Below are 22,870 nucleotides of genomic sequence, written 5' to 3'. Positions count from 1 at the left end.
TGTGGCCATGAGATATTATAGGACCAAGCTTCATATTGAGGATTCCCAGGATTCTGTACAGGGTCCTGCTGTATGTTCTTCCAGATACCAGTCCACTGCTACAGCTGTAGACAGAAACTCCCCAATTCAGATCTGGGTGTTGTAAGATTAATAGCTCTGTTAGTGCCTGCAATCAGCGCTCCATTTACATGCTTTGTTTTAATTGTGTTGATATGTTTATGTGTTTTGAGCCTGATAATGTCTTTCTTGTTTGCTGACTGGGGGACTTTACGTTGGGTAGAAAGGTGGTATAAAATGTCTTTAATAAAATAACATTAAAAAGATCCTTCTTGAGTCAGAATCCCACCCTTGCTTCCACAAATGGTACCATGCTGGGATTCCTCAGAGGTCCCCCTCAGAAGGGAGGGGCTGTGGCTCAGTGGTAGAGCATCAGCTTGGCATGCAGAAGGTCTCAGGTTCAATCCCCGGCATCTTCAGTTAAAGGGACTAGGCAAGTAGGTGATGTGAAAGACCTCCGCCTGAGACCCTGGAGAGCAGCTGCCAGTCTGAGTAGACAGTACTGACTTTGATGGACCGAGGGTCTGATTCATTATAAGGCAGCTTCATGTGTTAATGTGGAGTACAGTCACAGAGCAAGCAAAATGTGGCCAAGTGCAGTAGCTCAGTAAAGGTCGCCCATGGTTACTAATAATGCCCCACCACCTAACACAAACAGAGAGGCTGGTTCTTACAGTTGGTTACAGAGCTTGAGAAGGTGCAGAAAAGAGCAACCAAAATGATCAGGGGACTAGGGCAACAACCCTATGAGGAGCACTTAAAACACTTAAAGCTGTTTAGCTTGGAAAGAAGGTGGTTAAGCGGGGACATGATAGAGGTCTATAAAATGATGCATGGTTCAGTGAGAGTGGACAGGGGGAAGCTTTTCTCCCTCTTTCATAATACTAGAACGCGGGGTCATTGGCTGAAGCTGGAGGATGAGAGATTCAAAACTGATAAAATGAAGTATTTCTTCACACAACATATAGTTAAATTGTGGACCTCTGTGTCCCAGGATGTGGTGATGGCTGCAAACTTGGAAGGCTTTAAGAGGGGAGTGGACATGTTCTTGGAGGAGTGGGCTAAATATTCGCCAGAAGTGACATCATGTCACCGGTGTGACATCATTTCCTCCCTCTCCTGTTGGTTGGCAGGTGATAGCTGGCAACCTAATGTGATCCCACTTATACTGTGAACCCTCATGGGGGGATAACATGACGGCAGCAATTACCTGCCCTGATGCCTTCTCTGTCTGCTTCAATTCCCTTCTTTTATTTCCTGCTATCTCTCAGTTCCCAGGATGTAGCTTAAATATCAAACAAATCAAAATGTGAGGTTTGCAGACCTTTACCCAAGAGACAACTTGCTTCAGTGACTGGTTTCGATCAAAGGGGGGATTTTACTGGAAAGAAACCGATCTACAAACGTTGCCAGCAGTATAAATGCAAGGGAGTGGGGGAGAACGATCCCCATTTCAAATACGCGGACATCCTTTTTTGTACCGATTCCCTGCACAACATGGCCAATTCCACAAAAAAGGAATCTAGCTGCGAAGGATGCCTCCACAAGGTTCCCAGAACTAACTGATGTCTGTTGTCATGCAACTCGAGGCCTTCACGTCTGATATGTCTCCTGAAGCCTGAGCAAATGTGAGAAGTTAAATTTCAGGCAAAAAGCACTGCCAAGCAAAGACATCGCCAAATTGGTCCCGATGTCATCTTGAGCTTCCTCCATGTCCATCACGGGGCAGGAGTTTCAGTGTTGAAAAGCCCCGCCGGTCTTCAGACTGGGTCTGTGACAGTGTTGGCTTCCGTAGATGAGAAGGCATTTATGGCGTCTCCTTCTTGGGATATTTTTCAAGGACCAAAGGTCATCTTTCCTAGCAGGCTTTTGAAAAAAAAAAATGCTTCTTGCTTCTCTACAGATCAACCTATGCAGCTCAGGACTGCCTTGACTAGAAGGGTCTTGTAAGGCGACAGAAGCGGGTATCTCAAGCAATCAATCACCGCGGGGGACAGCAACAATAAAGGCGAGGAATTTCCCATGTTATTTTCAAAGATAGCTGAGATGTGACATGGCCCATTCAAGGTCTTTATCGCCAAAAACAGATGTGTCGTTTTCATGAAGACATGCTTTTCTGATATTTCAGTTTGCAGATCAGCTCGGATTCCAGCACTGGCATACACTGATCCCTATCAAAATATCTAATACTAAATGGGGCCAAATCTGTGGATACTTAAATCTGGAGATTGGAACCATGAACAGACAAGACTGATCTTTCTACAAACCGGAACAGTGTCTCAGGTTTTCAGAAAATATTTAAAAAGGGGAGGTTAAACCCCCAAAATAATAGAAGCAGTGCCTGTAGCTTTAAGAAACAAATGCCCTCTGTAGCCATTGCTAGGCAACCACACAGTATAGTCAGCTTTCAAGGCTTGGTTTCTGTCAATACAAGACGGGCCGGCAGGGGGAGAAGACAGGGAAAATTAGAAGCTCCCCGCAAATTCTTGCGAGTCTCCTGATTGTTCGTTTATAAGCATAGATACCCCTGGGATTTTTATTTCCCAAAGTGAAACTATTGTTTCAGATATGGGGGAGAAGTAACAATTATATACAGAGCTAGTCTAATCTGTGCAGCTGATTTATGTACATTTTCACATTTCTGGAAAACATCAACCACTTTTGGCAATATTAGAGGCACTCGAAATGTGTCTGCAGGGAAGGAGAGATTTCTGGGGGGAAACATTTATATGGTTATTTTTTAATTTGTGTAAATCTAGGTAATAGGGCAGAAAGGAAGAAAAAAATAATGTGTGAAATACAGTAATATTCACCAAGTTTATTACCTGGCCCAATCTGATTGGGTGTGTGGGTTTATTCCTTGATGATCACGTTCACTGTGTGCTCCCTAATTGACTAGGACTGCATTCTAATGACGCCCATTAAGTAAAAATACTCAAAGTGCACAGAGTGTGTTTCTGTGAGTATTTGCTGTTTCTATGAAATCAGAGGGACAATGTCTGTGAAATATGCACAGAAGTGTGGCAGGCAGAGTTTTGTCAGGGGGGACACTGCAAAATATTTTGCACCCTTTGAGATGGAAACTTGCATCCCCACAAAATAAAGAAGACTGGAGATCTAGGATACTATCACCTTCTCTTTCTTCTTGTACATGCAGAAAAAAGCATGTGTTCCATAGCTGAGGGGCCATGGCTCAGTGGTAGAGCATCTGCTTGGCATGCAGAAGGTCCCAGGTTCAATCCCCGGCATCTCCAGTTAAAGGGGCTAGGCAAGTAGGTGATGCTCTCCAGTTAAAGGGGCTAGGCAAGTAGGTGATGCGAAAGACCTCTGCCTGAGACCCTGGAGAGCCACTGCTGGTCAGAGTAGACAATACTGACTTTAATGGACCAACAATCTGATTCAGTAGAAGGCAGCTTCATGTGTTCACCTCAAAGACTAAGGTCTTCTATGTATGGCTGTTTCCCTCGTGGTCACCCCTCTGACAACTCTGGGTCTTTGTGTTGATTATGCATGCCGTTTCCAACTGTCAGAGGTTGCCTCGCTCTCTCCTTGTGTTTCTCCTCATTTTGCCCGCATTTTCAAATTCGAGATAAAACAGGTCTCTAAAAGAGTGGGGAAAGGCAGGGGGAGAGCGAGGCGACCTCTGATGGTCAGAAACAGCATGCATAATCAACATAAAGACCCGAAGTTGTCGGAGGGATGATGGCGAGTGAAGCACCCATGCATGAAAAACCTAACAAAATTTCTGGCAGGGCATGAGCTTTTGTGAGTCACAGCTCACTTGTTCAGAGACAGCTACAATCATCTGAAGGAGTGAGCTGTGACTCACAAAAGCTCACACCCTGCCAGAAATTTTGTTAGTCCTTAAGGTGCTACTGGACTCTTGCTCTTTTCTACCGCTACAGACAGACTGACACGGCTACCCATCGTGTTCTTGTACGTGGTTCCAGCCAGTACATGAAATGCAATCTCTTTATCAAGAGGCAGTAAAGCTTTAAATGCCAGTGCTGGGTACCAATATCGAGGGAAGCTTGCACCTGTATTCACTGTTTGTTGGCCCTCCAGAACAAGTGATTAGCCATGATGTGGAGCAGGATGCTGGACTACGCAGAGTACCAGTCTGATTCAGCAGGACACCTTTTTAGATGCCTCCAATTGCCTGCAGCAGTTGTTGATGCTGACAGGTGCTTCAGGCAGATGCAGGTTTGGAGGAACATTCAATCCTAAGAATGCCAACTTCTATCAAGTGGTACAGAATGGATAGACGATCACCACCACATCAGTTGCTTGTGACAACTAGGTCCCCTTAGGGTACAGCCCACTGAGATGTACAGTTAGAGCGATTCCTCAGTGGAACAGGCTTCCTCGGGAGGTGGTGAGCTCTCCTTCCCTGGAGGTTTTTAAGCAGAGGCTAGACGACCATCTGTCAGCAAGGCTGATTCTGTGACCTTAGGCAGATGATGAGAGGGAGGGCATCTTGGCCATCTTCTGGGCATGGAGTATGGGTCACAGGGGTGTGTGAGGGAGGTAGTTGTGAATTTCCTGCATTGTGCAGGGGGTTGGACTAGATGACCCTGGTGGTCTCGTCCAACTCTATGATTCTATGATGTACAGTAAAAGTAGTTCAGCAGTAGAACTAGCTGCCTAGGGAGGTGGTGAGCTCCCCCTCACTGCCAGCCTTTAAGCAGCGGCTGGACAAACACTTGTCAGGGATGCTCTAGGCTGACTCTGCATTGAGCAGGGGGTTGGACTAGATGGCCTGTATGACTCCTTCCAACTCTATGATTCTAAGCCCCCCACAAAAAAAAGTTGGGGAAAAGATCTATAGGTTGATGCCTACCTATTGTGTCTCCCTGCTCATACACCATGGAAGCCAGGTCCTTTATGATTTGGTTAACATCCAGCATGTCGCTCTGGAAAAGAAAAAGAACAGATAAAGAGTATGAATATTTGGTATAATCAGACCATACCAGGTCCGCAAAACAAGTATCTAAACAGGGCTGATGAAACCTCTGCCAGGACTTTTACCTGCCTATGAACAGGTGAGGGCCAATTTTTGTCTAATGCAAAGGTCACGATGAATTTGAAGCAGGGTTGCCAACCTCCAGGTGGGGTCTGGAGATCTCTCGGAGTGATGACTGATCTCCAGACAGCAGAGATCAGTTCCCCTGCTTTGAAAAATGGCTGCATTGAGAAAATGGCAGCTTTGGAGATGGGATTCTTTGGCGTTAGACCCTGCTGTTGTCCCTCCCATTCTCAAGGCCCACCTTCCCCAGGCCCTACCCCCCAAATCTCCAGGAATTACCTAATGACAATCCTAGTTGTTTGTCTGAGCAGGAAGTGTTCTTCAGGAGAAAACTGTTCATAGATTAAAAGGCCTAAGTTTTTTTTTTTTTACTTTCTTGACCTGTTTCAAAAAAATGAAGGTCTGAGGAACATCCATGAAAAATTAGGTTTATACAAAGTAACTGTGCTCCTCCCCGCCCCAAATTTCATAGATGCTTTTACCTACAGAAGAACCTCCCATTTTGCTTTGAGTTGTGCCACAGGAGACATTTTTAGTAACAACTCCTCTCTTCAGTAACAACTATCTCAGGTTCATACTTAGGGTTGCCAGGTCCCTCTTCTCCACCCATGGGAGTTTTTTGGGGTGGAGCCTAAGGAGGGCGGGGTTTGTGGATCTCCTGCTATTACAACAGATCTCCAGCTGATGGAGATCAGTTCACCTGGAGTAAATGGCCGCTTTGGCAACTGGATATTCTCTCCAGGATCAGAGGAGCATGGCTATTATATTAGGTGCTGTGGTACATAGGCGGGATAACGCTGCTGCAGTCGCCTTGTTTGTGGGCTTCGTAGAGGCACCTGGTTGGCCACGGTGTGAACAGACTGCTGGACTTGATGGACCTTGGTTTGATCCAGTATGGCTTTTCTTATTGCTGTTGTGTGTGTTGTGTGTGAAATGCCGTCAAGTCAAAATATTGTCGAAGGCTTTCACGGTCAGAGTTCATCAATTCTTGTAGGTTATCCGGGCTGCGTGACCGTGGTCTTGGTATTTTCTTTCCTGACGTTTCACCAGCAGCACTGTCCTTCAGTGTTACTCCTCTGAAGATGCCTGCCACAGCTGCTGGCGAAACGTCAGGAAATAAAATACCAAGACCACGGTCATACAGCCTGGATAACCTACAAGAACTGATGCCGTCAAGTTGTTTCCAACTCATGGCGACCCTATGAATCAATGTCCTCCAAAGTGTCCTATCCTTAACAGCCTTGCTCAGATCTTGCAAACTGAGGGCCATGGCTTCCTTTATAGAGACAATCCATCTCTTGTTGGGTCTTCCTCTTTTCCTGCTCCCTTCAACTTTTCCTAGCATGATTGTCTTTTCTAGTGACTCTTGTCTTCTCATAATATGTCCAAAGTACGTCAGCCTCAGTTTAGTCATGCTGTTTTATGTAGTGATAATGTTTATGCTTGTGGTTTTATAATTTCACCATTGTACTGCTCTTATCTTGTGAGGCCCCTTCTCGCAGGTCTCTGGAAAGGCAGCATATACATTTTCCAACTAAAGCAATCCCCAGTGTGGAATTCACAAGACCACACTAGATATGATGGATTGTGCGGACTGACAAAATAATTCTCCATCTTCCTGAACTGGCACTTCCCTGGAAGAGGCTCTTTTCCCTAGCTAGGTTACAGAAATTCCCCTGGAGAACCATTTGCTTGCATATTAAACTGCACGACACCCGTTTCCTTTTTAACTGTGGGACTATCGGGGATTAGAACCCGCGGCGTCTGTGTGCCTTGATCATTCCCTTCCTGCTGCTCGGACAGCCAAACTGACTCCTGCAATGAATTCATAAGAAGTGCCAAGTGGATCTATGTTCTTTTGGGGAGAGTTCATTATGCGGCTGTGAATACCCTGGTACTTAATTATGTAATGCAGTAAGAATCTCATTAATTTGTAATAAAGCCAGAGAGAGCCATTGTGAATTACTGAATACACAGAGCCAGTGAACAAATCCAGGAAAGAAAGGGGGGGGGGAAACAGCGCAAGGAAGAAGGAAGGAGTGAAAAGAGAACAAAGGAATGCGTAACATCCCATAAATATAGCTGACTCTTTTTTTTTGTCTCTGATAGAATCGACCTTTAATTATTTATGCTAATATTCGTAACTCCTGATTAGGGAACAAAGTTTTAGTAACACTAATAAAAAAAGTATCACATTATGATCGGGGGAAAGTGACACACTTTTAAGAGGCACTGACTGGACACATGACGAGGTCTTCTCTTTCCCATCAAACCCAGGAGTGTTTCCTTTGACTGTCAGCTGCTCTCCAAGTGGTGTTGCCAACCTCCAGGTGGTAGCTGGAGATCTCCCACTATTACAACTGATCTCCAGGAGACTGAGATCGATTCACCTGGAGAAAATGGTCAGGTCTCCCAGATACAAGTCTGACTGTACCACAGTAGCTATCACATGAACACACATGAAGTTGCCATGTACTGAATCAGGCCCTTAGTCCATCAAAGCCAGTATTGTCTATTCAGACCAGCAGAGGCTCTCCAGGGGATTGAACCTGGGGCCTCCTACATGCCAGGCAAAATGCTCTACCACTGAGCCACAGCCCTCCCCACAAATATATAGTTTCAGAAGCAAGCTATGACCCCTTCCTGATACAAAGAAGACTGTCATATGTCTCAGCTAAAGAGAGAGGTCTTTCTCCACCCTGCCAACTGAGATACTTTGAATTTGTGATGTCAAGAATTTAAGAGCTACACACTAGGTAACAAGGAGGCAATAGAATGAAGGAGTAGAGGTCTAAAAACAGTAGGTTTATTATAATAAACAGCTGAATATAGAAAGGCAGCATCCTGGTGTGCAAGGAGGATTGTGGGAAGGGCCGTGGCTCAGTGGCAGGGCATCTGCTTGGCATGCATGAGGTCCCAGGTTCAATCCCCGGCCTCTCCAGTTAAAGGGACTAGGCAAGTAGATGATGTGAAGTACAGGGGTCATTGGGTGTGTGTGTGGGGGAGCTAGTGGTGAATTTCCTGCATTGTGCAGGGGGTTGGACTAGATGACCCTGGTGGTCCCTTCCAACTCTATGATTCTAATTGGTAGAGAAAGTCAGCATATAAAAAACTCCTCCTCCTGCTCCTGCTCCTCCTTCTACTACTACTACTACTACTGGGCTTCTGAGATCTGATGTGAGCAGGATAGCCTGGACCATCTAGATCAGGGCAATATCACTATTTGTAGTATTACGCGTAAAGTGTTTCTGTAAATGTCTCGTTGTGAAATGTAAACCTTTTAAGGACTTATAAAAAAGGTGACAAACAGAAGAGGTGGAGGTAGCAGCGGCAGCAGAGAGGGAGAAGGAGAAACCGTGGGAAACAAGTATGTGAATGTGCACTGAAAACGGGGAGGGGGGCTTGCATGATGTGAATCACTTGAATACAAACAAATGGTTTGTAATGGGTCACTTGTGCTGATTGCAACCTCTGGCTGGAGCATGAACCTAGCTAGTAAATATTGCGCACTTCTCAGCTGCATGTGTAAAGTGACTTCATTGAAACCCATTGTGTTTTAGGTGAGAAGGGAAAAAAACATATATTTAGCTGGAGCATCTCTGGGAGGTGGGAGGGCCTGTGGCTCAGTGGCAGAGAGTCTGCTTGGCATGCAGAAGGTTGCAGGTTCAATCCCCTGCAGTTGAAAGGACCAGGCGGTAGGTGATGTGAAAGACCTCTGCCTGAGACCCTGGAGAGCCGCTGCCGGTCTGAGTAGACAATACTGACTTTGATGGGCCAAGGGTCTGATTCAGTATAAGGCAGCTTCATGCGTGTCCATGTGCATAGCTCTTCCCTTTTGTATCAGTTAGCTACACTCAAGAAGAGGTGGAGGGGTGTGGAACAAGTAATGTGATGATGTCACAATCCCTCTCATCCAATGAGAGTCGACAACCTGTAATCCACTGTGGTGGAAAGTGCCGTTAAGTCACAGCTGATTTATGGCAACCCCTCATGGGGTTTTCAAGCCAAGAGATGTCCAGAGGTGGTTCTCCCTTTCCTGCCTCTGCGTAGCGACCCTGAACTTCCTTGGTGGTCTCCCATCCAAGTACTCACCAGGGCTGTTCAGGCTTAGCTTCCAAGATCTCATGAGATTAGACTTTCCCCCGGACAGGTCCCTGCAGGCCATCTTGAAGGGAAATGAGGCCTGTTGAGAGAGGCCCGTGGTGCAGAGAGGTAAGCTGCAGTACGGCAGTCAAAAGCTCTGCTCATGACCTGAGTTCGATCCCAAAGGAAGTTGGTTTCCGGCAGCCGGCTAAAGGTTGACTCAGCCTTCCATCCTTCCGAGGTCGGTAAAATGAGGACCCAGCTTGCGGGGGGTAAAGTGTAGACGAGTGGGGAAGGCAATGGCAAACCACCCCGTAAACAAAGTCTGCCTAGTAAATGTCGGGATGTGACGTCACCCCATGGGTCAGGAATGACTTGGTGCTTGCACAGGGGACTACCTTTAACTTTACCAAGAGAGGCAGCAAGAAAGTTCCTGGGAATTTACGAATATTTTGGCCTCTGCCTTTTGGCAGAAACAGAGCCAATGCATTGCAGTGGTTAGAATTTTGAACTAGGATGGGGAAATAGCTCGTTTAAATCCCTGGTCGTTCATGAAACTCGCTGGGTGATCTTTACTTATTTATTTTCTTTTATTAAACTTGTATCCCACCCTCCCAAGAAAAAGCTGGGCTCAGGGCAGCTCACATAATCTTAAATCACAATTACAATAACATCACAATAAGTCATTAAAAAAAATACTCATAAATAAACAAGCCCCATAAAACCATGAAAATATCAAGTAACAAAAGATCAAAAATACCAAAATATCAAAAACAAGACATCTGGCGCACTTATTATGACATAGAGGCCACAGTAGAGACAGCAGTCAGTCAGTAGGGTTGCCAGGTCCCTCTTTGCCACCGGTGGGAGGTTTTTGGGGCAGAGCCTGAGGAGGGTGGGGTTTGGGGAGGGGAGGGACTTCATTGCCATAGAGTCCAATTACCAAAGCGGCCATTTTCTCCAGGACAACTGACCTCTATTGGCTGGAGATCAGCTGTAACAGCAGGAGATCTCCAGCTAGCATCTGGAGGTTGGCAACCCTAGCTGTCAGAGCTCCCCAACATAATAACAGTTATTCAATAACAGCTATAAAAAAGTTGGGGGGGGGAGATAAGGAGGCCAGTGTTGATGGAAAGACTGTAGTTGACCTCAACCATAAGCCTGGTGGAACACCTGTCTTGCAGGCCCTGTGGAACTCCTTAAGGTCCCTCAGAGCCCTGGTCTCATTAGAGAGACCACCAGACAGGGGCCAGGGCAGAAAAGGCCCTGGCCGAGGCCAGCCCGACACTCTTTGGGCTGGGGACCAGATGCTTTCTTGTTTACCTTTGCCTACCTCTTAGGGCTGTTGTGATGACTCAACTGAATGGGGAGAACCACACAGGGCACCCTGAGATCCCTGGAATAAGGGAGGAATCAAAATAGGTAGAAAAGTAACATGATTACGAGAGCCAGCGTAGTGTAGTAGTTAAGAGCGGTGGTTTGGAGGGGTGATCTGATCTGGAGAACCGGGTTTGATTCTCCACTCCTCCACATGAGCTGCAGAGGCTAAGCTGGTGAACTGGGTATGTTTCACCACTCCTACACATGAAGCTAGTTGGGTGACCTTGGGCTAGTCACACTCTCTCAGCCTCACCTACCACACAGGGTGTCTGTTGTGGGGAGGGGAAGGTGATTGTAAGCCGGTTTGAGTCTCCCTTAAGTGGTAGAGAAAGCTGGCATATAAAAACCAACTCTTCTTCTTCCTAGCACAAACTTGAGTTGCATCTTCCTAAGAGTTTGGCAAAAGACAGCCCTGTCAAAGAATTTGTCATTCGGTTTCGAGCGCACTTCTTTTATTAAAGGCTATCGGGTCTCTGTGTGTCTCTTCAGCATTTTGAAGAGATAAACCTGAATTCAGTTTTGTGCAGGTCTGTAAGTTTGATGCTACTGCTTCGGGATTTTGAATTATTTTTTCAGCTCCAAAGCAGGGGCAGCAAACCAGCTCCATTGTTAACGGCACATTTATTGATTTAATCCAAATTCTATTCAGATCCTTTTGAAAGGCTCAGGGTGGATTAAAAAAACACACAACCTAAACACTCACCGGGGTGGTTGGGGGAAACCAGTTCAATTATAACTGCCTCATATGTGCCCATACCTGACCATTGAACGCCACTTTGCAGAGACGTGATTTTTGCAAAATATACCAACTTGAACTTCGGCAGGCCTCTTTAGCACACATCAGAGTCTTGGAAAAAGACACTCTGTTAAATAAGTAGGATAAATGACTGCGCCAAATCTAATCTCTGACCTTGAGCTTGATGAGATGATATCCAAGTTATATATGCAGCTGATCTAAATGAGGGAGTCATACATTTGCATGAGAAGAGCTCGATTCGAGTCCAGGAGCAGATTAAAGATCAACAAGGTGTCTGAGGTATTGGCATAAAGTACGTATATGCCAACACAGAGGGCAAAACTTATACCCTGGAAATCTCTACCACTTAAGGAAGAATCAATCCGGTTTACAATCACCTTCCCTTCCCCTCCCCACAAAAGACACCCTGAGAGGTGCGTGGGACTGAGAGACCCCGAAAAGCTGTGACTAGCCCAAGGTCACCCAGCTGGCTTTGTGTGTAGGAGTGGGGAAACCAACCCAGTTCACCAGATTAGTGTCTGCTGCTCATGTGGAGGAGTGGGGAATCAAACCTGGGTCTCCAGACTAGAGTCCACTGCTCTGAGATCCCTCCCTTCCCCAATCCTGCTCTTCCCAGGTTCTACCTCCAAATCTCCAGGGATTTCTCTACCTGGAGCTGGCATCTGTATTGGGAAAAGAGAGTGAGTTGTATGTAAGGCAGACTTCAGGACAAGGCGGTTCTCCAGAGAACTGGCAATAAAGTCAGCCAGGCTCTCGAACAATAATTGTCGAAGACTCCCCACTTTGTCGGTCCAGGTAGCTTCAGCCGCTGGGTACACACAATTCATATTTGAAAGCGCAGAGCCGAAATGTTGGATGCGGCTCCCAGCGGAGGCAGCCTACAGATTCTGGACACAACATGCTGAAGATTCAGGATCCCCAGCCCTGTAACTTGCAGGTTAATTAATCATAAAGAAATTGTGTGATCTGATTCTGTTGTCAACGTTGAGAAGGTGAACTGGACTCGCTGTGATTTGGAGATCACAGAGATTCAGAGCTCATTAAGACCCTTTGAGATAACGGAGCACGCTGGTTAAAATTGCACAATATGGACCAATGATAATTCCAGGGGAACCTGTGGGCCATGGCTAAATATAGCATTTTTTTTAAAAGTCCTGGAAAGAAAAAAAGGGGGGGGAAGGAAACACCAACTGTGTGGATTGTAAAGGACAGGGAACAAAGACAGAGAAGCTCACATTGTGACAAAGAGAGAAAGGTTTTATTTCATTTTAACTTACACATGAGAATGTTTCTGTGTGATGTAGTGGTCAGACTAATGTCGTTTATGCACAGGAGTTTTACCTGAGGTTTGTTGCTCGCTGGAACCACACCTTCCTGTTGGGAATCTATGCACCAGCAGTCTCCCAAGCTCATATCAAGTTCCCACCCCTTTAAATGCTGCTTTGTAATTGGCTAACTTGTAGTAGGGCTGTCAAAAAAAAAAATTCGGTACAGTTCGGATTCGGCCGAATTTGGCCCTTGTGGGTTCGGTACGTGCCGAAGTCCGAACTCCCCCACTTCGGATCCGTTCAATTCGGCGGGAATTCAAAGTTCGGAAAAAAAAATCGGCCGAATAAAGCCATTAAAAACACAACCGCGCCTTTCCGCGGCTCTGGGGGGGGCATTTTTGGGCTTAGAGGTCCCAAACTTTCAGCAGAGCTTCAAAGGACGTATATTGAAAGACTCCCCAAGTTTTGTAAAGATTGGGTCAGGGGGGGCTGAGATATGGGCCCTGAAAGGGCCCCCCCCACCCTTAATGTGTATCTCTCCGCAGAGCTTGCCGCCCACGCACAAAGCTCCCGGCCGACAAACAGCTGAGGAGAGCAAGGGCGGGGCAGGTGCTAAGAACTTTGCAAAGCAACACAACTGCAGAGCAACCCCTTTGCAAACATGCAAAGGGCGGGGCAGGTGTGAAGAATTTTGCAAAACAATACAACTGCAAAGCAACACAAGCACGCAATGCAACACCTTTGCAACAGTGCAAAGCAACACCTGACACCTGGGAGTTTGCATACCATGGAAAGGGACAGAGGCAGCTAGCTATGCATAATGAGCAGGAGGGGGTGGAATGTCTCCTTTTGCATTGGACTTGGGACCAGGCAGATGCATTCTTTAAGTCACCATTTGAAAACCAGTTTTGAGCAAGCATCAAAATAACCTAACTGATCTTATGAATGAGGAAAAACCTGAAGAATAAAAATGAAGCCCCCCCTCAAACCAGGGAGAGAGAGACTGGAGGGGGAACACACACCCCAGGCAGAACCGGCAAAAGCCCCCTTTGGCTCCCCCCCCCACCCACAGAAACTGCTCCCTCCCCACACACACACACAGACTCTGCTTTCCCCCCCCCCACACACACACAGAAAAGAAAAAAATATAGATTAAAGCCCCCAAAGGGGTCTTACTGTGGCTGTCTTCTGTTCCAGCAGGAGGGGCTGGGAGGCTGGGTAATCCAATATGATTCCATTTGTATCCAATATAAGATCCATATGTATGCATCTCTCGAGGGTGATCCATTCATCCCAATAGGGAAAAGGGGAAAGCCCATATCTCGGGGGGCCCTGACTCAATGTTTACAAAACTTGGGTGGTCTCTTAAAAAGCCTTGACTGAGGCTCCGCTGAAAGTCTGGGGTCGGCACACCCAAAAATGCGCCCCCTGCAGCCATGGAAAGAGAAAAGGGGGGGAGCCAATATTTCAGCCCCCACTGAACCCATCTTTACAAAACTTGGGTGGTCTCTTAAGAGGGATTCTCTGAAGCTATGACAAAAGTTTGGCGGCTGCACCCCCAAAAAAGCGCCCCCTGCAGCCACGAAAATGGAAAAGGGGGGAGAGGAAAAAGGGGTGGAGCCCATATCTCGGGGGCCCCTGACCCAATGTTTACAAAACTTGGGGGGTATCTTAAGAAGCCTAGTCTGATGCTCCGCTGAAAGTTTGGGGTCGGCACACCCAAAAATGCGCCCTCTGCAGCCATGGAAAGAAAAAGGGGAGGAGCCCATATCTCGGGACCCCCTGACCCAATGTTTACAAAACTTGGGTGGTCTCTTAAGAAAACCTGTCTGAATATCCCCTGAAAGTTTGGGGTCGGTACCCCAAAAATGCGCCCCCTGCAGCCACGGAAAGGAGCGAATGTGCACAAGCACCCCCTCACACACACATGAGGATTTCCCTCTCTCTCTTTCTTTCCCCGGCCGGCCGCACATCAGCTGATTCCTCCAGTACTCAATCCTGACTGATTGGCCAGAAGAAGACCCAGCTTGGCCACCGATTGGCCGGGGGAGGAGAATGCTGCTTACTGATGGTTATGCTGCTTACTGACGGCCGAATTGGCCGAATTTATTCCCGAACTCCCGAACTCGCTGAATTCGCCCCCCCCCGGTTGCCCGCCAGTTTTGAGTTCGGATCCGTCCGAACAGAAAAGCAACGAATCAGGGGAAATTCGGTTGATTTTCAGTTCGGACCGAACCGAATTGACAGCCCTAACTTGTAGTGCTTTCTGTGAGATACCGCCAAAAAACCCAATTGCTGCATTAAAAAAGCATTTTAAGAACAACATAAAAAAAATGGAGCAATCTGAAAATGTGTGTGTGTGGGGGAGAAATCCAAGCCTCGGTTTAAAAAAGCCTTTCTTCTGCTCAGAAAGAGCTCAGAGGAAGCAGGAAGCATTTGAATCCCCGCCTCTGGACATGATGCTTTGTAACTGGCTGTGAGAGAAACCAAGCTTGCCTGTCCCACACTTTGCCTTATGCATGGGGATTTCACCCAGGCTTTGCTCAGGGGAGAGGGAATAGTCCGGTTAATAGAAGAATGGGAAGACCCAGACATTGCGAGGGCTGGCAGCGAGGTCATCTCTAATGGATGGAAAGCTCATGCATAACTCCAAGGAACAACCGATTCAGACAGGGGGTGAACGTGAGTGAAAGTACCCTAAGAGAGGAAAGACAGGTTCAAATCCCCACTCCGCCATGAAACTGGGGAGCCCTGCTAGCCATTCTCTCCACCTAACCTACATTGCAGGGCTGTTGTGAAGACAGGAGAGGCCCTCCTGAACTCCTGGATTATACCAACCAGGTAAGCAAACCCAGCCAACCATATAACAAGCTAAATAATAATTTAAGAAGAGATTCACCTAGTGCAAGTTTTGTTCTAGCTATGTAGTAGAGCCCCGTGGCACGCAGTGGTCAGCTGCAGTACTATGGTCAAATCTCTCCTCATGACCTGAGTTCAATCCTGATGGAAGTTGGTTTCAGGAAGCTGGCTCAAGGTTGACTCAGCCTTCCATCCTTCCGAGGTCGGTAAAATGAGTACCCAGCTTGCTGGGGGTAAAGTGTAGACGAGTGGGGAAGGCAATGGCAAACCACCCCGTAAACAAAGTCTGCCTAGTAAATGTCGGGATGTGACATCACCCCATGGGTCAAGAATGACCTGGTGCTTGCACAGGGGACTACCTTTACCCTTATGAACTTTTGTGGTTCGGGAACAGACTCCGTACTCTGTCCAGTGGGGAATCACCCACAGTCCCTGCATCGTGAATGAGCGGATTTATTCCCCCTCTCCACTTTGAAATTCCAGGTAATTAAAACACACCTGGGACCCTGTCCAAAATGCTCCATCGACTTCTGCTTTATATCCCTGAGGTCACGACTGGTGTTACCTCCTGGAAGCCAGCGTGGTGTAGTGGTTAAGAGCGGTGGCTTGGAGCAGTGGAGTCTGATCTGGAGAACTGGGTTTGAGTCCCCACTCCTCCACATGAGCGGTGGAAGCTAATCTGGTGAACTGGATGTGTTTCCCCGCTCCTACACACGAAGCCAGCTGGGTGACCTTGGGCAAGTCACATTTTCTCAGCCCCACCCACCTCACAGGGTGTCTGTTGTGGGGAGGGGAAGGGAAGGAGATTGTAAGCCGGTTTGAGTCTCCCTTAAGTGGTGGAGAAAGTCGGCATATAAAAACCAAATCTTCTTCTTCTTCTTCTTCCAGTTAAAATGAGCAGGAGAAACAAACCCCAGAAGGGGGAATACAGAAAGGTCAGGATGGCCTCGGGCAAGAGATTGACAGGGCAAACAATTCCCTTTCACAATCTCTTTTCAAGCCGCCATGCCAAGTTTGACCAGACGGACTGATTCAGCGAGCGGCAAGACAGCTACAAGTCGTTCTGGCTTCAGTCCATGCTCAGCTTCTGGCTTTAAGCTGAACATGCGACGTGACAGTAAGTGGCGATTGTTCAGAGTGGTTTCATGATGAGGAGGCACATCTTATTAGGAAGCACCGAAGTGTGCTGCCAAATGCTTTCACGGCGGCTTCGGAACAACCCTGCTGAGTCACGGACTCCTATCCTCGGGAGCGATTTGACGGACACCACATAGGGCTATACAATCACACATCTCGGTTCAGAATGCCACACTCTCAGTTAGGCCATTTGCCGTGCAGAACACTCCCTGGGAAAAAAGGGTGGTTTTATTGAGATTCCAAATTTCCCTAGAATTGCCTGCAGACGTTTCAGGATCTTCAGAATTTGGCTATGGGTAAAATGCAAATGAAAAGGGGTGTTGGAGGAGAGTGTTACAGATGCCATGGACTGCCTCCCCCCAAATATCAGTGGGTTATAGATCAAATCAAGCCTGAACTGTCACAGAATCATAGAGTTGGAAGGGACCACCAGGGCCATCTAGTCCAACCCCCTGCACAATGCAGGAAATTCACAACTACCTCCCACACACTCACCCAGCGACCCCTACTCCATGCCCAGAAGATGGCCAAGGTGCCCTCCCTCGCATGATCTGCCTGAAGTCATAGAATCAGAATTGCTGAGAGATGGCCATCTAGCCTCTGCTTAAAAACCTCCAGGGAAGGAGAGCTCACCACCTCCCGAGGAAGCCTGTTCCACTGAATGAAGATAATCAGAGTTGCATATCCCTAGCAATACAAGAAGACACAAACAAACAAACGAACCAAACACATTGATGTCAAGTACCACTTGGTAAGAGGGATGCACAAAGACAAAGTTATTGCGCTGAAACACTGTCCCACAGAAGAGATGACTGCAGATATCCTTACCAAGCCACTTGCAAGAGTGAGATTTGAAGATCTCACAAGAAAGATGAATTTGATAGAGTGAGTCAAGTTACACCAAGAGGGGGTGTTGGAAAATATGCCCTTCTGGGACGGTGTCACTTGCCAGCACATTTAGAGGGGGGGGGGGCTGACCAGAGAGTCTGGTAGATAGACAGGACTCGGGAGGTTATCTCTAGTTACACCTCACCCTCATTTCCTGTCCCTTTGATGTTTAGAGATATATTGCCAGGGAAACTTCCCCCCTCTCTCTCTTCCCCTTTGCCCTTCATCCAAGCAAGACCTAGAGCCGAGGGCTCCGGTCCTCAGGCCTCCCCACCCCAAGATGGAGTGGAAGGCAGATATTTCTTATACCTAGAGAACTAGCAAGGTAGATTAGGATAGGGGACCCTTGTTTGTTCTTTCCTATCCAAAGTGTATTTCAGCAATAAATGTATCTTTAGTTTGATTAGAGCAAAACGACTGATGCTCCTTTTATTTCCACGCACGCACGTGTAACTTCTGCTGTGAGCTAAGCTTAATGCACTCTGCTAAATATCGGAATATCGCCACGATAGATATTCCAACATGAGGAACCGCTCTAACTGTTAGAGGTATTTGTGAATTTTCTACATTGTGCAGGGGTTGGACTGGATGACCCTGGTGGTCTCTTCCAACTCTATGATTCTATGAATGGGGGGGGGAATGAAGTGACTGCATTAAATACAAACTGCAGGCTAGTGCAGCCTTGATTTGCCTTGGGGCTGTGCAGAGAAGGGTGATGGGGTTTAACCCTTCATCATTTACTCAATGTTGGTAACTGAAACTAAACTCCTCTCTTTGCTGTTATCATTTTTATGTAGGGGGGGGAGGGAGACAAGGCACATGTTTTGTTCCTATTTAAAAAGCTAACGTCTGAGCTGAGGAGCCAGGTTTGATTACTGAACTTGAGCAGATGTTGCCATGCAGATATTCCCTGCACAGCCTCAAGGCAAACTGAGACTGCATGAGCCCACAATTAGTATTTTAGGATGGAGAGTCATGATGCAGATTTCCCCCCCTCCCCCAAGGGATTAGAGAGATTTGCAGAAGACAGGTCCATTTGTGGCCAGGGACCATGATGGCTACATGGCAACTCCATGTTCAGAGGCACTCTACCTCGTAATATCAAATGCTAGGGTAAAGGAGGGGAAGGCTGTTGTCTTTACACCCTCCTTATGGGCTTCCCAGAGACAACTATTTGGCCAATGCAGGGAAAACAAGGTGCTGGATGAGAAGGTGATCTCTGGCCCAAAAAGCATCCGGCTGTCCTCGGCCAGGGCCAGGGCCTTCTTGGTTCTGGCCCAGGCCTGGTGGGATGCTATGCGTAGTGAGGTTCCGGCTCCTTTTGGCCTCCCCTTCTCCTTCCTCTTCCACTTTCTCCTCTTGCATTGGGACTGTGAATAGGCATTTTAAAGGTCAGTTTAAAAAAAAAATCAGCATTGAGAGAGGAGCAGAATCGACCCTGCATAAATGGCCTTAAAGAAAGGCAGGGAAAGGACTGGGTTGCCAGCTCTGGGTTGGGAAATTCCTGGAGATTTGGGGGATGGAGTCTGGGGGGGGGGGCAGGGTTTGGGGAGGGAAGGGACTTCAGTGGGGACTTGGCCTGTCTCACCCCAAGCTAGTCACAGGGATCCATGCAACAGTCACCTCCAGATTGGACTATTGTAACTCGCTCTATGCACAACTATTCTTGAGGCTGCTCTGGAAACTTCAGCTGGTCCAGAATGTGGCAGCGAGAGTCCTTAGGTGGACCCCACTGGAGAGCGCACGTACAACTGGTGTGCCACCAGCTGCACTGGCTGCAAGCTGAGTATTGGATCAGGTTAAAGGTTTCGGTATTGACCTTTAAAGCCCTAAACGGTCTGGGACGTTCGCACCTGCGGGACCGCCTCTCCCGATACACCCCTAAAGAGTGTCACGCTCAGCTGGTAAAAACCTACTTGTGGTCATTGGCCCAAGGAGCGTCAGGCTGTCCTCAACCAGGGCCAGGGCTTTCTCAGCTCTGCCCCTGGCCTGGTAGAACTCTCCATCTAGTGAGACCCGGGCCCTGCGGGACCTGGTTCAATGCTGCGGGCCGGCAAGCCTGAGATGTTCTGCCAGGCCTATGGTTGATAAGTAATCAAAGATTTACACCTCTGTACTAGTACCTAAGGTTAGAAAATAAGTACAGAACAAATCACTATAGCCAAATACTCAAAAAGTGTAATAAGCATAAGCAAACATCACATAATATGCAGTAACTGTCAATCCAAGGTAAGTGTCTACAAGAGAGTAACAATCAATCCAAAGGTGAGTGTCTACAAAAGAGTAACAGTCACAGTCAATCCAGCTTGGAAGCCTTCAAAAGAAGAGAAGGTAAACAGGGATACAATCGTTTCAAGTCTTCCTCAGTCCCGTTTAGTTTGAGTCTTAACAAGTACACTTGTTTCAATGCAAGCTTTCAAAGCCAGTGGTAATAATCTCCCATAGGGATGAAGAAAAGAAGCATACCATGTAGAATTAATATTTCATATCTTATGATTTCCAAACAAGGATATTCACTCTCCAGTACATGGTTGCACGGACAAGTTCAATAATTAACAGCGTTCCCAAATAGGATACAATGAGTAGAGGCAGTGATTGATGGTTGAGGCAGTGATGGTTACATCTGAGCTGGCTTCTTTACCCCTATCCTTTCTTCCTTGTAGTGCTTAAAAGCAACAGATTCTAATCTAGAGAACTGGGTTAGATTCCCCACTCCTCCACATGAAGCCTGCTGGGTGACCTTGGACTAGTGTTGCCAGGTCCCTCTTTGCAACCGGCGGGAGGTTTTTGGGGCAGAGCCTGAGGAGGGCGGGGTTTGGGGAGGGACTTCAATGCCATAGAGTCCAATTGCCAAAGCAGCCATTTCCTCCAGGTGAACTAACCTTGATGGTCCAGGCTAGTCCAATCTCATCAAATACTGGAAGCTAAGCAGAGTCGGGCTTGGTTAGTACTTGGAAGGGAGACCACCAAGGCAGTCCAGGGTGGCGACACAGAGGCAGGCAATGGAAAAAAAAACCCACCTCTGTAAATCTCTTAGAATCATAGAATCAGAAAGGACCACCAGGGTCATCTAGTCCAACCCCTTGCAAAATGCAGAAAATTCGCAACAACCTCTCCCTACACCTCAGTGACCTCTACACCTTGCCCAGAAGATGGCCCCAAAACTCTGCAGGATCCCTGGCCAATCTGGCCTGGAGGAAAATTGCTTCCTGACCCCAAAGTGGTGACTGGTGTTACTCTGGGGATGCAAGAAAGGGACATGAGAGCCAAACATGAAGCAAACCTTCCTGCCCTCCCTCTCATGATCTGCCCAAGTTCACAGAATCAGCCTTGCTTACAGATGGCAATCTAGCCTCTGCTTAAAAACCTCCAGGGAAGGAGAGCCCACCACCTCCCGAGGAAGCCTGTTCCACTGAGGAACCACTCTAACTGTTAGGAAATTATTCCTAATGTCTAGCCGGAAACTGTTTTGATTTAATTTCAACCCATTGGTTCTGGTCCAACCTTCTGGGGCAACAGAAAACAACTCAGCACCATCCTCTATATGACAGCCCTTCAAGTCCTTGAAGATAGTTATCATATCACCTCTCAGTCATCTCCTCTGCAGGCTAAACATACCCAGCTCCTTCAACCTTTCCTCATAGGACTTGGTCTCCAGACCCCTCATCATCTTCTTGCCTCCCTCTCTTGCCTATGGGGTCACCATAAGTTAGATGTGACTTGATAGCACTCTACACATGCATTTGATCATGCTCCTAGCATTAATAACTCTACACAGTGGAAATTCCCCTTCCCTTTTTAAAGAACATAACAACATAAGAAAGGCCATGCTGGATCAGACCAATGCACGTCAAGTCCAGCAGTCTGTTCACACAGTGGCCAACCAGATGTCTCTAGGAAGCCCACAAACAAGACGACTGCAGCAGTCATGTCCTGCCTGTGTTCCTCAGCACCTAATATAATAGGCATGCTCCTCTCATCCTGGAGAGAATACCGGTAGGTATGCATTATGACTAATATCCATTTTGACTAGCAGCCATGAATACCCCTCTCCTCCATGAACACGTCCACTCCCCTCTTAAAGCCTTCCAAGTTGGCAGCCATCAACACATCCTGGGGCAGAGAGTTCCACAATTTAACTATGTGTTGCATGAAGAAACACTTCCTTTTATCAGTTTTGAATCTCTCACCCTCCAACTTCAGCAGATGACCCCGCATTATGGTATTATGAGAGAGGGAGAAAAGCTTCTCCCTGTCCACTCTCTTCATACCAGGCATTTTCTTTTCACTAGAATTATTTAACTGGGGCAGGGAAATATTGCAGAGAAATTCATTTTGTTTTAGGAGAGTTCTGGGAAGCGAGAGTAATTATTGCCATCTTAAACAGCCATGAATTATCTATTGCCATTCAATTATTTCACTTAAAACGTTATATCAACGACACACAAAAAAGTTTGAACTGCAGTTAGTAAGCACCTGAGTCATCCAGAAGATTCAATATATTTAACGAGATAATCCCTTGGGTTCGGAAATGAGTCTGTGAGACAGTGAAGCAAAGAGAATCCACATTGTAATAAGACAGGGCCACTCATTATTGGTCTATCATTCAAATCCTACTTGCTTTAAGCACTGCTGGAAGTAGAGGTGTTGCAAAATTGACCTTTGAGTTTCGGCAGAGGAATCTGATTAAGTCAGTGTTTGCTAAGCTGTTCAGACCTGAGAAATACATATACGTGGAGTACAACTGGAGTCATATCATTCCTGCTTTGAAAAAGAGACAAGAATGTATGCCCAGGTCCTGACCTGGATGACCCAGGCTAGCCTGATCTCATCAGATCTCTGAAGCTAAGCAGAGTTGGTCCTGGTTAGTGCTTGGATGGGAGACCACTAAGGAAGTCCAGAGTTGCTATGCAGAGGCAAGCAATGGCAAACCACCTCTGAACATCTCTTGCCTTGAAAACCCCACAGGATAACCATAAGTCAGCTGTGACTTGACAACACTGTACACCCACACATACACTCCCAGAACAATGGCCAGGGCAGACAAAATTCAGAATTCCTAGCATGATGGGCTTGCTTACCTATTTTGGGGACCTAAGAGACATAGTGAATCAATATTGTGCAAGACCTTCCTACTTCCAGGAGAACAGGATGCATGGTGCTTTAATTTTTTTTAAAACTCAGATACCAGACTCTCTTGCAGTGCATTGGTGTACCGGAGTGCATTGTTTGTGGATCAAAACAATACATGTCAATCCGCCTCCCAAATAGCCTAGGATTCGTAGGTGAGCTTTCTTCCATCAGAGACTTCACAGAAATGCAGCTTGATTTTCTTCAGTGACCCCGTTAGCTATGTATTCATCCAAGTGTGTGTGTGTTAAGGGCTGTCAAGTTGCTTCCAACTCATGGCGACCC

At 47.0% G+C, this 22,870-nt stretch overlaps 1 protein-coding gene across 1 annotated transcript in view; it reads right to left on the bottom strand.

Annotated features, from left to right (window-relative positions):
- Positions 1-22,870, bottom strand: part of TSNARE1 (t-SNARE domain containing 1) — a 245,453-nt gene that overhangs the window by 59,007 nt on the left and 163,576 nt on the right. Inside the window, exon 8 of the mRNA XM_056854638.1 lies at positions 4,898-4,970. Coding sequence (XP_056710616.1) covers positions 4,898-4,970 — 73 coding nt within the window. The remainder of the gene's footprint in view (positions 1-4,897; positions 4,971-22,870) is intronic.

Source organism: Euleptes europaea, chromosome 8, assembly GCF_029931775.1.
Source record: "Euleptes europaea isolate rEulEur1 chromosome 8, rEulEur1.hap1, whole genome shotgun sequence".
Taxonomy (NCBI): Eukaryota; Metazoa; Chordata; class Lepidosauria; order Squamata; family Sphaerodactylidae; genus Euleptes; species Euleptes europaea.
The sequence above is the reverse complement of the archived record's forward strand: the minus strand, read 5'-3'. Positions and strand labels throughout refer to the sequence as shown.